The sequence below is a fragment of the Aspergillus candidus genome, assembly GCF_002847045.1.
Source record: "Aspergillus candidus strain CBS 102.13 unplaced genomic scaffold BDW47scaffold_66, whole genome shotgun sequence".
Lineage (NCBI taxonomy): Eukaryota > Fungi > Ascomycota > Eurotiomycetes > Eurotiales > Aspergillaceae > Aspergillus > Aspergillus candidus.
In genome coordinates this window covers 1-12750 of record NW_020194071.1, presented here as the reverse complement: position 1 = coordinate 12750, position 12750 = coordinate 1, and the positions used below count along the sequence as shown (strand labels likewise).

The window sequence follows — 12750 nt, the reverse complement described above, 5'->3', positions numbered from 1 at the left end:
GGGACTATGTTATCGTTTGTTTGTTTGTTTGTTTGATATTTGACTGGAATAGTTACTTGAAGTGAACTCTTTACTGCCGTGCTGTATTAGACATTCTTTAGTAGAAAGATTACCTCAAGACAAGTACGAAGTCCTTCGTTGAGCTACTTGTATTCTGACCCCGAATTCCGCTGCTCTTGATTACTTGGCCGTCGGCATTGGTGGGGGGTTTTAGATTGTATGTATGGGTCACCGAAAGGCTTCAAAAGAAAAGGAAACAGAGATGCAAACACAAAACGTAATCATTCATGTACTCGATCTAACAAACACTCATCTAGTCATCAGAGCTCAAAAGACAATATGCAGTCAAGTCATACAACATCACTATACACTGAATAAAACCGTCCGTACTCTACTCTGCACCTCATGCTTCACACCCCCATTAAACTAATAGCGGTATCCGCTTTGGCCGTAGCCTTGGTTGCTGTCGTAGCCGTGGCTTTGGCTTCCTCCGTAGCTCTGGCCCTGGTTTCCATAGCCCTGGTTTCCTCCGTAGCTCTGGCCCTGACTTCCGTAGCTCTGGCCCTGACTTCCGTAGCTCTGGCCCTGGTTTCCATAACCCTGGTTGCTGCTATATCCATGACTGCCACCATGACTGCTACCATGGCCCTGAGAATGGCCGCCATACGACGAATCCTGGTACCCCTGGCTCTGGTGCTGGCTCTGGTGCTGGCTCTGGTGCTGGCTGCCGTACCCGTGGCTCGACTGGTGGCCGTATCCGGAGGTGGAAGAAGACTGGCCGTATCCAGGGGTAGAGGAAGACTGGCTGTATCCAGGGGTAGAGGAAGACTGGCCGTATCCGGGGGTGGACGAAGACTGGCCGTATCCCTGGCTTGAGGACTGGCCGTAGTAGTCTGCACCGTGTCCGCCGCCGCCGTGTCCGCCACTGGAGTGGTGGGAGGGCTGCGAGTACTGGTGCGAGGACTCGTGGTGCTGGCTGTGGTGCGGTCGGGTGTTTTCATGGTGGCTCTGATGGGATTGGTGTTGAGGCTGGCTGTGGTGCTGAGGAGGGCTATGGTGCTTAGGCGGCTTGCTATGGTGCTCCTCAGGCTTGTCCTCCTTCTTCGAACCTCCTAGGGACAGACCGGAAAAGACACCATCCAGCTTCTTCAGCCCCGAGAGACCCGGGATGCTAGAGAGCTGCTCGAGCGGGTTGGAGCTATGCGAGGAGGACGGGCGCTGCTGCTGTTGCTGCTGCTGCTGCTGGTGCTGAGGGGGACGGGATTGACCGCCGTGGCCGTGTCCTCCCGCGCCAGCCGCTCCGTGACTGTGGGCGCCGTGAGAGTGACCGACCTCGCCGCCGTTGTTTTTGCCGGCCTTGACGCCCTCGGCGCTGAGGATGTCGTTGAGGCTGCGGCCGCGGTCGGGACGGGAGTGGGCCCAGGATTCGACGGCCTCGAACATGGTGCGATGGGCTTCGTTGCGCATGTCCCGGGTGGCCGGGTGGTGGAACACCTTCAGGCAGTCTTCGAGCACCTCCTTCTCCGGCACATCGGGGTGCTGCCAGGCGTACAGCACGCGGGGGGCCACGTACTTGAGGATAGCGGAGGCGACGTTTCCGGCCGGGTCGTTGAGGATGTTGGAGAAGTGGTCCTTAGACAGGAGCGAGTGGGTGGGGTCGGTGCAGTGCGGGTCGGTCCAGGGCTCGAACTGGTGTTTTCCTGAGGCGTCGATCACGCCGGCCGAGCCCGTCTGCAGACTCTTGGACGCGGCGTTGATGATGGGACGGATGAACGGGGCCAGCAGGGACATGACGAAGACGGTCACCGTCTCGGAGATCTTTTCTACCAGCGACTCGAGGCCGGGGATCTTCTCGATGACCGAGTTCAGCTTCCGGACGACGTTGTCTCTGAATTGCAGGATCGGGTAGATCTGCTCGATGGTCTTGGCCGGATCGAGGTCCGCCATCGGACTCGGTTTGTCGGAGGAAGCCTGGGGACGGTCGGACGCCCTGGAGCTCTTGTCCTGATCACCCGCAAAGTTCTTGGCCAGTCCGCGAGCGGCGCTGTAACCCGCGTTAGGCTTGCCGCGCTTGTTCGAAGACTCCTGTTCCTCCGAGCGACGCTTGAGGTTCTCCGCCTCGGTGACCAGGTCCTTGGTCCCCGGGATCTTGCCCAGGAGGCCGGTCAGCGAATCGAGTGACGAGCCGGACGAGTTCGACTGAGCGTCTCCGAGGGCGATGTCCATCTCGTTGACCTCGGACTGCGTGAAGTGGTCGGTGGCCTCTCCCAGCACGGAGTGGAAGAAGTCCACCATGCCGAAGGTGCCCGTCACGAGGGGGAAGACCTGGTGGCCGTGGAGGTTGATCTGGGTGCGCGCACCGGTGTGGGCGAAGACATTGTGGAAGCCCATCTCGCGGAGGGCGAGCTCGCAGTAGTTGGTGTGGGCGGCGAAATCCTCGAGGGTATGGAGACCCTGGCCGAGGCATCGCAAGGCCTCACAGAGGTCCTCCTCGTTTCCTTTGCCTCCGGAGCCGTGGGTGTAGGTCCTGCCGTAGTGGATACTGCGCGCCAGACTGTACTTGATGTACGCCGTACTGGTGGCCCAGTCGCCGCGTTCGTTGGCGATATAGTTCTTCATGCCGGTGTGGGGGTCGATATCCAGTTCCGCCTGACGGATGGGACCGCGCAGTCTTTTGTCAAATACGCGAGCGTCCTGGTTATCGGCGTAGTCCTTGGGGTTGCTAAAAGAGCATTATCAGTCAGAGGGGAGACATCGTAGGCAGATTGTAGGAAGACCAACTCAATATGTTCCTCAGGCCGATAAACCCCCAGTCTCTCCCCAGTAACCTCAAACTCAGCAGTCGCCAAGCCGAACGTCATAAACGAGAGAATCCAGACCAGAACGCGGATGGTATCAGCGGGAAGACTCTTAAGGGTGCCGACATCCATAGCCTGGGAACTGAACCGAGCCAAAGTCAGCATCCCACACCACACTCATACAAAAAATGATATATACGATCAAACATACTAATCCCGCAACCAGTTTCCAAAATAAACACGCTTGATCATGGTCGAAGTCCACTTGTGGCCCGTGATGAAAGCGACAGTCTTGAGCATATCTTCGATATCGCCATGGCGCCAGTTCTTGCCTTCGACGGCGGAGATGGAGGCGATGTCTGTGGACTTGTTAGGGGTGGGAGAGCATGAGGGTGGGTACATATGAGGGAGGAGAACGTACTTCCAGCGCCGAAGGCGTCAACTTGCGAGGGGAGGAGGACGAGCAGGACGCTCAGGACGAGCAGGGCGTTGAGGCCCAGATGGGAGGAAGCCATGGTTTACTGTCTGATGGCGATCGATCGACGATGTGGGAGATGAAAGATGCAGCCAAGACCGTTGGAGAGAGAGCTAGGTAGGAGAAAGAAAGCTGAGCTGCCACGTCGGACGGGTCTTTTTTTGTTCGTCAGACGTGCTTTGATCGTATGCAGGCGTCCGCGGAGGGGCAGTTGGTGGGGTGATTGGGTACGGTCGTCTGCGCGTTGTCCGACCGGAAGTAAGTAGAAGGATACCGAGCAGGGAGCTAATGTAGAGAAGGATAGAAGGATGAAGAGGGGAGAAAGGAGAGGCAGGATAGGGTGCTTGTCGTGAAAACCCGACCGATCAGCGACAGAGCCAAGAGAGAGCAAGCTGCGATGATTTCAGTGCCCCACTTGTTGGTGGGGACTGGCCCTGGATAATTTATGGGCGAGCTCAGCTGAGAGGCTGGAGGAGTGAGGAGTAGGGGTAAGCGTGAGGAATGAGGTCACTGGTGGATTCAGGAGGCAGGATGTCAGATTCGAGAAGAAGTACGGAGTATACTGTATAGATTGATGAAGTATATCTGAAAGTATGACATAGTAGTATCAGAATCCGATAGTTCAATACCCACGTTGATATGATAGAACCTCAGGCATGGTACCTATTTTTAACCCAAAACGTGCCAATACCATACCATATAATACCATACCAACAATACAATACAATTATCTAACAAAAACAACCCCGCCTCCACCGCGGGGTAAATCGTGCCGACAGAGTAACTACTGACTAGGTAGGTATTTCACGAGAATACCCGTAGTAACTAGTGACTGGGTAGTAACTACAGTACGACTCATGACTTGAATAACGTCGTAGTCGATCAATGTAAGGTAGCATTGATAGATCGATATACCACATTGTGGGAGACGATGCCACGTGGGTATCACACTTGACTATGTTTACTATGTAGTATTTGTTTATTTAGCTTTTACCTGGTCGTATACAATCATGCCACCACCATTACCACTACCACTATCACTACCACCACCATAAACACTTACCTACCTATCTATTTAACTACCTACTCTCCAGACCACTCCAACCCTCAAACCACCCTTCCCAAGAAACGACCCTCAAACAAACAAAAAAAAAGAAAGAAGAAGAAAGAAAAAAAAAAACCCAAGATGACCACCCACCTCGCCTCCCTCCAACGCGACGGCTACGTCCTCATCCCCTCCCTCCTCACCCCAGACGAAACCGCCCACCTCCGCACCGTCGCCACAAAGATCACCGAGCAAGCCCGCACCGGAACCTGGCCCTACTTCCGCACCGTGCCCAAACAATTCCCCCCCTGGCCATCCACCCCGCCCCCGGCCTCCGAAGGCGGCATCTGGGGCGTGCAGCACCTGCTGCACCCGGACATGCCGGGGCGGGCTGATTTCGCGCGGTTGTATTTCTCCGACAAGGTCCTCTCCGTCGTGGAGGAACTGGTGGGGCTGGACGGCGCGAAAGAAGCAGGTCCGCGGGAAGGAGGTCGGGAAAAGCTCGTCATGGAACTGTTTAATCTACTGGTCGCGCCGGAGACGCGCGACTTCGAGCTGCGGTGGCACCGCGATGACGTCCCCGAGACGGCCACGCCCGACGAAGAACTCCGCCTCCTGGAAGCCAAGAGTCCCGGCGGGAAGCAGTCGCACGCGCAGTACAATCTCGCTCTGTGCGAGGACGCCTCGCTGGTGGTTGTGCCGGGGTCTCATCGCCGGGTGCGGACGGAGGCTGAGCGGGCGGCGGGGCCGTATGAGGCTCACTTGCCGGGGCAGGTGGTTGTGGAGCTGAAGCCTGGGGATGCGGTGTTTTATGATAGCAATATCTTGCATCGCGGGGTTTATCGGGGGAAGGAGGAGGGGGCGGAGGAGTCGCGGTTGACGTTGCATGGGAGTGTGGGGCTGGTGGAGGAGAGTGCGGGGGATGATGGGAAGGTGAGGGCGACGGCTGTTTTGCAGCATGGGGTTGGGGCGTGGACTCAGCGGGAGGATGCGGCGTTTGGGATTGGGGGGCGGGCGGAGGGGATGAGGGCGAATCTGATGGCTATGGGGTCGGGGGAAGGGGTGGGGTACTCTCTCCAGGGGTAGATGTAGTCCATTAGGATGTGTATTAAATGTGTTTTGAATGCTTTTGTTCTATTTCCTAGGGTATTGACAAACTCGATGAGATGAACCATCGATATATACCAGATATACCAATACCAATACCAATATACCAAAATTGTCGTCATATCGTCACTCGTAACCAAGTCGAGGGTATCACCCATCCAAAGGCCGTTGCCCATACACGTAGTGGTATAACACGTAAGTATGGTACGAGGCATTGAGCAACTCGCCCCGCACCTTGTCCACGTATTCCTGGGATTGTTCAAAGGTGTATCCCATGACCCTCGTAAACAGAGCCAACGTGTAGGGCTCGACGGCTTCCCAGAGGGTGCACTTGCCCACCCGTCCGATCTCTTTCAACCGGGGGCTCTTTGGCCAGGAACCTACGGGGCACTGTATCGACATTAGCTGGTGCTCCGCCAGACGATCGGGAAGAGAGGCTCACCTTATAAACATCGTCTGTCACGTTGACAAACCCAGCACCCTGCATCCACCCCGCCACATGCGACGCCACGTTCATGTGTTTCCCAAAGCGGCGGCTACTCTGGTCCAATTTCTGCTGCCAATCCAGCAGCATGGTCGCCTGCTCGTGCGTGCCGTCGTCGGAACGGACCCACGTCTCATACTCCTGGAGCTCGAGCCAGCCGCCCGGCTTGAGATGCTGGTACGCCTGACGCAGCAGCTGCTGCCAGTCGGCGATGCCGCCGCCGAGACTGCGGGCGTGGATGTAGTCAAAGGCCTCGTCCGGGGCGAAGGTCCAGTCGCTCTCGGCGTCGTCGACGTGGAAGGTGCAGTTGGGCGGGGCCCAGTTGGGCTGGATGGGACTGAGGTCGGTGCCGATGACGTCGGCGCGGGGGAAGTCCTCTGCGATCTCGAGGGCCCAGGCGCCGGTGCCGGTGCCGATGTCGAGGATGCGGCGGGGTTCGCGCAGGGCGCGGATGGGGGCGCGGTAGAGGTCGCCGCCGGTGATGAGCTTGAAGAGATGGTGCATGAGGGCTAGACGATCCTGCTCTTCTTCGTCGTTGGGGATGGGGTACTGGCCGTGGCGGTAGGCGTGGTACCGGCGGCCATTTTCGTAGCAGTAGTCTCTCACGGAGGAGGAGAGGGAGAGGTTGGAGTTGGCGATGGACTGGGCATCGCAGAGGGAGTCTTCATCACTGGTCTGGGGGATTTAGTAAGAGGATTGGCAGGCAGTAGATGGATAGATAGAGGAAAGACATACATCAATCTGAATGGGTTCGTAGAGGTTCGGTTGCGGCATAGTCTAAAAAGCGGGACGAGTGGGGATGACGGGTGGATCGATGATGAAGAAGTGAGGAAAATACGGATATAGGGGGTAGGGAAATACAGAGATATGGAGGGGGAAGAAGGAAGAAAGGGGAATAAGATGAAGAATTACACGAGAGGAGGGGGAAGTTAAATAGAATAAATAATCAATAGCTAGACCGGGAGTCTGGATACTGGTCCGAGGAAAAGTTTAAGTAAAGTTAAATTAATTCGGAAGAAAGATAGAAAGTTAAAAAAAAAAGAAGAAGAGAGAGAAAGGAAGAGGAAAGAAAGAAAAGGAACAGGCTAAAGGAGAGAAGGAGCAGCCAGTAAGTAAGTGAGAAGAGAATCCCGACCAGCAGGGATCAAGAGGGATCCGACCCGGGGGAGAGGACGTTGGGTCTTCTTCTTCTTTTTCCTGGGATTTTCTGGATCATGTTCTGTTTCTTTTCTGTTGGTCGGTCTGGCGGTGTGAGCCACAGCTTCGGGTCTTCAACAGTTGGTCCGTGTGCCGTGTTTTCCAGTGTGTTGGTTCTGTCATTCCTCTGATAACTATGTCTTATTATTTATATAATACTTAATACACTGAATAATCAATAGACGTATATACATATGATTGACTTCTAATATACATCTAATATATGTAATTCATACCACACAGATCCCAATCCCAAATCCCCAATCCCAAATCCCCAATCCCGCCAAACTAACCCAACCCAGTAAGCAGTAAGCAGAGCCTTCGTCCCAACACTAGTACTAGTACTCTTAGTACTCTGTAGGAAGCAATGACAGCCTGATTTGTCAGGTGAGGGGGTGCCAAGTTCTTCCTTCTTCCTTCTTCCTTCTTTCTTCTTTCTTTGAATCCTATCGTTAAGTTTATTATCTAATATATAACATACCCCCTCTCCCAAAACAGTAAATATCCCTTCAAGTAAAGTAGAAAACAAAATATAGGTAGTATGTGCTGGCAACTCATCCCCCCTCATGCAATGTACATGCACAATATATCTACCCCACTATCCGCACCGGCTCTCGGGACGGGCCTTCCGATTTGTGCGGAAGGTTATTTATTAATCAACTTGGGTGCATAACTTACTTACGTCCTACTATCCTTTCTTCATACCCCTCTATTCATCCATACTTTGAGTTACTACCATTAGTACTACAAGTACTACTACTACTAGTGGCTGTTGTTTGGATGTTGACTCGTTATTTACTTATAAATTTTATAGATATGATGTGAAATGATCCAGAGAATGATTATACGTATTCAACATAAAGAGTAAGATCAAATAAATAATGGTCATTACATTCGTCGTCATATCTATCTACTACTCCGCCCTATCTACCTACCTACCACTCCGTGGTTAATGAATGACCTAGCCCAAACTCTGCAACTTCTCCCGCTCCGACTCCGTCAACGCCGCAAACAACGCCCCAAACTCCGGCTGCGTACTCGCATGTCTGAAGAAATCTCCCAAAAACGCCTGCGTCTCGTCGTCGCGCTTCCGCACCCCAAACACGCTCTCCGTACCGCCCTCCCCAAACGCCATCAGCTCCTGCTTCGTCACACCCAGCCCCAGATCCAGCACGTCGTTCGGCAGGTCCTCCCACTCGTCGTCGTCGTCGTCTTCGTCGCTGCCCGCTTCGTCGAGGGCGGCCGCGGCGGCGGCGTCGTCGATCTCCTTGTTGCCGGAGGCGGCGGCGAGCTCTTCGACGAGGACTTTGATGATCTTGAGAGGCGCGGATACCGTCGTGTAGCGGTCGGGGTTGTTGCGTGCTTGCGACCGTGTTTTGATCCGGCCTGTGTCTTGGATGATGAGGTCGCCTTTGACTTGGACCTGGGAGAGGCGCGGATCGCCGAGGTTGTAGAGCGTGGCGAGCGCGATGATGTTTTGCTTGATTTCGTCGTAGCCGGCGAAGTTGACCGAGTTCTCGAGCCATTTGCCGACCACTACGGGGAGGCCGCTCTGGCCGCCGATGTCAACCTGGGCCAGGAAGTCGACCACCTCGCGCGCGCTGATGAGTGTCAGTCGCGCGAATACCAGGATCAGACTCTGGATGAACGGCGCCTGTTCCGCCGTGGCGAGCCGCTGGGCGACCGCCTGGAGGAGCTGCGGCAGGTATGGGCCTAGTCGTTCCGATCCAGCGCGTTCGACCAGCTCGGCGGCCAGTTGGCCCACCTCTGTGGCGGCGTTGTCGTCGACGGACGGCCCCAGCAGACGGTCGATGATCATCAGCACGATCTCCGTCGCTTCCTTTCCGCTCTGGGGATCGTGCCACGCGACGAATTGGCTGAAGTCGTGCGAGAGCATGTGTCGGACGGCCTCCGTGGCCGGGCGGATCAGCTCCCCGTCCGTCGAGTGCAGCAACAACCGGGTCAGCTTCGGCATCACTGCCCCAACGAACCCGGCCGGAAGAGGCTCCAGGGCCCGTTCCGTCAGCGCCCGCAACAGGTCCGCCGCGAAGTTCGTCAGCGCGTTCTCCTCGGTCAGGTTGCCCACGTCGATCGCCCCGGTCACGGAGGGGAGCACCTTTTCGCAGAGACCGACAAAGGCGTCGGGGCCCTGCTCCGAGATGTTTTCGACAATGTCCTCAAACGCCTCCGTGACGATCATCGTCAGCTGGAAGTTCGTCGGCCCGTTGCTCGCGATGTTGAAAAGCACGTCGATCGCCGCCGAGGACAAGACCACGCTGGGGTTGACCATGATCGTATCCCGGAGCGTCTCCGCGAGGGTGACCTTGAGATCGTCGCTGTCCGTCGGGTCGCTGAGATCGTGCGCGGAGATGAACTCCGACAAGGCGGAGATCACCGAGGTCTGCAGGGGGATGGTGGTATGCGAGGGAAGCGAAGGCATGAGATCTTGCAAGGCTCGGATGCAGGACACCTTGACCACCTCCGACGGATCATCCACAATGGCTTTCAGAACGGCCTCCAGATACGAGATGGCAGTCGCCTGGAATGGTTCCCCCGCAACTTGCGCCAAAACTCCGGCCACGAGGTAGCCACGGGCCCGTAGCAGCTCCTGCTCTTGCTGGATGGCATATTGGATCAGGTTGCTGAACCCGTTGGCCAACTCGATGGAGATTTGCTGATCCACCTCGTTGAAATCCCTCAGCAGCTGGTTGAGAGTAAACAGAGCCGACTCGCGGGACTTCCACCTGCAAGGAAATGACCGTCAGTGGTGCTATAATGGAGAGAAAACGTGGGGGGGGGGGAAGCTTACGACGAAGACGAATCAGCGAAGACCCGGTTTAGATAAGCCAGTAGTCCTTCAACGGCAGTACTCTTGAGCCATTCGCCAAGTTTGATAACCAAATCCCCGCTACACGTGCGAGGGGTACAGTTTGCCGTCACCGAAGTCTCTTCCGAAAGGAAAAGGTTGACATCAATATCCCAGAGCCCTTCTTCCTCGGTAGTGATATGACTGTAGGACCCTGCCAACTGCAGGATCTCGGGCAACCAGCCCGAGGTGGCAGCAGCCTGTTCGGCGTTTTGCAATTGCTGTAGCAGCTCAGCCTTTACTGGCGGCGCTTTCAACAGCGCCTGGATCAGATCCAGTTCTTCCAAAACTAAGAAGTCCAACGTGTAGGGAAGCCCGTCCACATCTTCCAAACGGCCTTGTCTCTCGTCGTTGATGTAGAATTCGTGATAGGTCGGCTGCAGGTTGGACAGTTCCGTCCAGATGGTCGCGAAGTAGACGGGGCTCTGGTTTGTCAACAGACCGGGGAAGACCATACGGATTTTCATCAATGTCTATGGGTAAAGAAAGGGTTAGTAAAGAGAGTGCGACTGGGGGATCTGTAGGGGAGGGAATACCCTAGCCACTTGCAGCTTCAATCCAATGACCCCACGCCACTGGGAAGCGATCTCAGTCTCCTTGGGTTCCTCCTCCTCGGTAGGCGGCTGCGGCAACGGCGCCTTGAGGGTAGAGATAAAGAAAGGCGACCAGCCAGCCAACACCTCATCCATAAACTGTTTCACCTGCACCTTGTGCTGCTCGAGCACCATCTCCAGGGTATCAAAGCACGAACGGAAGACCGCGACCGCCAACGCGCGCAGCATGGGCTTCCTCGACTCATTCGTCGCCACATGGAACAAGCTGGAGACGAGTTCTCTGGCAACATTGAAAAACTGCTCCTCATTGAAGCCAGTATCCACCAAATCCCAGAGAACCTTCAACGCGCCGTGCAGCGCGCCAGCCGAGCAGTTAACATCATTGATGATCTGCAGCAGAGCCGGGAGCAGCTCAGGCCAGTGTTCCGGGAAGTCCGCGCTAGCGACTTTGCTGACAGCATAGCTGGCAGAGGATTTGATCTTGCGATCGGCCGTCTCAGCCGTGGTGGCTAGCGCCAGCAGGGAGGCGCGAATCTGCGCCTTGTTGACGTCATTGACGAGGATGGTGCCTTTGAATTCATCGAGGTTTGGAGACCACGCGGCTGCAATGAAGGTGCGGAGGACGGAGAGGGCGGATTGCCTGAGGTTGACGGGGACGGTTTCGTGGGAAGCGATGGCGAGGAGGGAGAGGGGAAGGCTCTCGTTGGGGTACAGGCGGAGGAGGTTGAGTTCGGCGGCTTTTCTTGTATCCGCGGCGGGGGACTGCGTGTCCGCAAGTAGCGATAGTAGCTCTTGCTCCATGGTTGAGTTACCCTGGACTGGATGAGGGTAGTAAATCAGACCGTTTTGAGGGGTTGAATCTTTATTTGGTTGGGTGGGTGAATGGATTAAATTAAAACTCAAAGAAAGACGAGGGAGGAGAGCTCGTTCGAGTGAGGGTAAGGAAAATAGTCAATGGCTTCAAACCTGAGTCTCACGCTCTTTCTATGCGTTGACCTTTGATGAAGACGCCAAAAAGAGAAAAAAAAATATGTATATATGACGGGCTCTAATCAAGAAGCATCACCGCGTCTCGTTCGCGTTCGTGGAGGAGAGAGAGGGGCAGTACGGCAGATATGGGTACGAGGGGAGGAAAGGGAAGGCGGTGAGTACCATTTGGTTGGGTATTCATGGCTGTATTCAATGTTTTGATTACGGAGTACTCACTATAGAGGAAATATACGAGCAGTCCTATCAGAACCAGTTCTCCCCACTCAAAACCACGGATAATGGATTATGAGACATGGTTATGATAGTTTCCCTGACTTCTTTCACATTCATGCAATATTCACCCAACTCCTCACCTAGACGAGGGGGAATGTCTACCTGTACTGTAGGTAAAAGCACAACGTAGTACTCTGTAGGTACTCGGTACTGGTAGGTACCAAGTAGAGAGTAGGACTGCCTGATGCATTGGGTGTCTATGGATCTCGGCATCGAAAGTGGTCACAACCCAAACCGTCCGCCGACTCGCCGAGAGGATCATGTAATGGGTATTACACACCAGAGTCAGGACAAGATCAACTAGCGTGCACCATGATTGATTATTGAGATGCAGAGGGTGGTCCGCCGATATTATGACCATGCAGAGTACTTTTGCCGCTGTGTGCTGATATCATCGCCGGACCATGGATTTGTATACAGTTTGAGTATACAGTATGACTATGTATTACCACACAACTATGTGTAAGTCTGTTCTACTTGTAGGTCATTGTTGGTAATTTATGATTTCGATAGAAAGTAGTATACTTGGTTAATAGAGATAGAAAGAAATGACAACAAGAAGAAAAATCATCATGAGACAAAAGAATGAGAATACTCCGTAGAGCAGATAGAATGAAAATGATCAGCAGTGGCGGACCAGGATGTCGAGTTGGAAGGACGAGGAGATACGTAACGGATCACTTTGCAAGGTGATCATGGTGGGGCGATGGAAGGAAATCTATTTGAGGAGGCCCTTCACTAGTGGCATTATTGAGGGGCGGAAGAGGGGGAGGAGGGGCTTGTATTTCGTACTGTATGGTATACACAGTACTAGGTATTAGTTAGTCTCAGGTACCATACAGCAAATTAACCACATTAGACATTAGACGAGGATAATATTAATGACCTTCAACCATTGTAGATGGGAAGTCGGGAAAAGAAGCTCTTTGGCTTTGTTGCTTTTCTATTTAGCCTTTTTTTT

General features: G+C 54.4%; 4 protein-coding genes across 4 annotated transcripts; 1 reads left to right on the top strand and 3 right to left on the bottom strand.

Annotated features, from left to right (window-relative positions):
• Positions 1–263: 263 nt before the first annotated feature.
• Positions 264–3807, bottom strand: BDW47DRAFT_79030 (Het-C domain-containing protein). Its single transcript, XM_024819869.1, has 4 exons — positions 3220–3807; positions 3010–3157; positions 2782–2940; positions 264–2722 (listed from the first exon to the last, which is right to left on the bottom strand). Exons 1-4 carry the CDS (start codon positions 3311–3313, stop codon positions 427–429), a joined length of 2697 nt encoding a protein of 898 aa, XP_024668279.1. The 5' UTR covers positions 3314–3807; the 3' UTR covers positions 264–426.
• Positions 3808–4330: 523 nt separating this feature from the next.
• Positions 4331–5454, top strand: BDW47DRAFT_112472 (phytanoyl-CoA dioxygenase family protein). The gene has a single exon (XM_024814174.1). The coding sequence runs from the start codon at positions 4460–4462 to the stop codon at positions 5402–5404; it is 945 nt and encodes a 314-aa protein (XP_024668278.1). The 5' UTR covers positions 4331–4459; the 3' UTR covers positions 5405–5454.
• Positions 5455–5575: 121 nt separating this feature from the next.
• On the bottom strand, positions 5576–6683 carry BDW47DRAFT_129168 (class I SAM-dependent methyltransferase; the record flags this gene model as incomplete). Its single annotated transcript, XM_024816952.1, has 3 exons — positions 5576–5815; positions 5868–6584; positions 6645–6683. The coding sequence occupies 3 exons, from the start codon at positions 6681–6683 to the stop codon at positions 5576–5578; spliced, it is 996 nt and encodes a 331-aa protein (XP_024668277.1).
• Positions 6684–8011: 1328 nt separating this feature from the next.
• Positions 8012–11626, bottom strand: BDW47DRAFT_79022 (putative importin beta-5 subunit). The gene is made up of 3 exons (XM_024819868.1): positions 10509–11626; positions 9916–10445; positions 8012–9850 (listed from the first exon to the last, which is right to left on the bottom strand). The coding sequence occupies exons 1-3, from the start codon at positions 11325–11327 to the stop codon at positions 8068–8070; spliced, it is 3132 nt and encodes a 1043-aa protein (XP_024668276.1). The 5' UTR covers positions 11328–11626; the 3' UTR covers positions 8012–8067.
• Between the last annotated feature and the right edge of the window lie 1124 nt (positions 11627–12750).

Coding starts and splice junctions, on each gene's coding strand:
- BDW47DRAFT_79030 (XM_024819869.1), bottom strand. CDS start 3,313: ATGGCTTCCTCCCATCTGGGCCTCAACGCCCTGCTCGTCCTGAGCGTC. Junction 2,941..3,009: donor GGAAACTGGTTGCGGGATTA/GTATGTTTGATC, acceptor GGCTCGGTTCAG/TTCCCAGGCTATGGATGTCG. Junction 2,723..2,781: donor CGGCCTGAGGAACATATTGA/GTTGGTCTTCCT, acceptor ATGCTCTTTTAG/CAACCCCAAGGACTACGCCG.
- BDW47DRAFT_112472 (XM_024814174.1), top strand. CDS start 4,460: ATGACCACCCACCTCGCCTCCCTCCAACGCGACGGCTACGTCCTCATC.
- BDW47DRAFT_79022 (XM_024819868.1), bottom strand. CDS start 11,327: ATGGAGCAAGAGCTACTATCGCTACTTGCGGACACGCAGTCCCCCGCC. Junction 10,446..10,508: donor TGAAGCTGCAAGTGGCTAGG/GTATTCCCTCCC, acceptor CTTTACCCATAG/ACATTGATGAAAATCCGTAT. Junction 9,851..9,915: donor TTCGCTGATTCGTCTTCGTC/GTAAGCTTCCCC, acceptor ATTTCCTTGCAG/GTGGAAGTCCCGCGAGTCGG.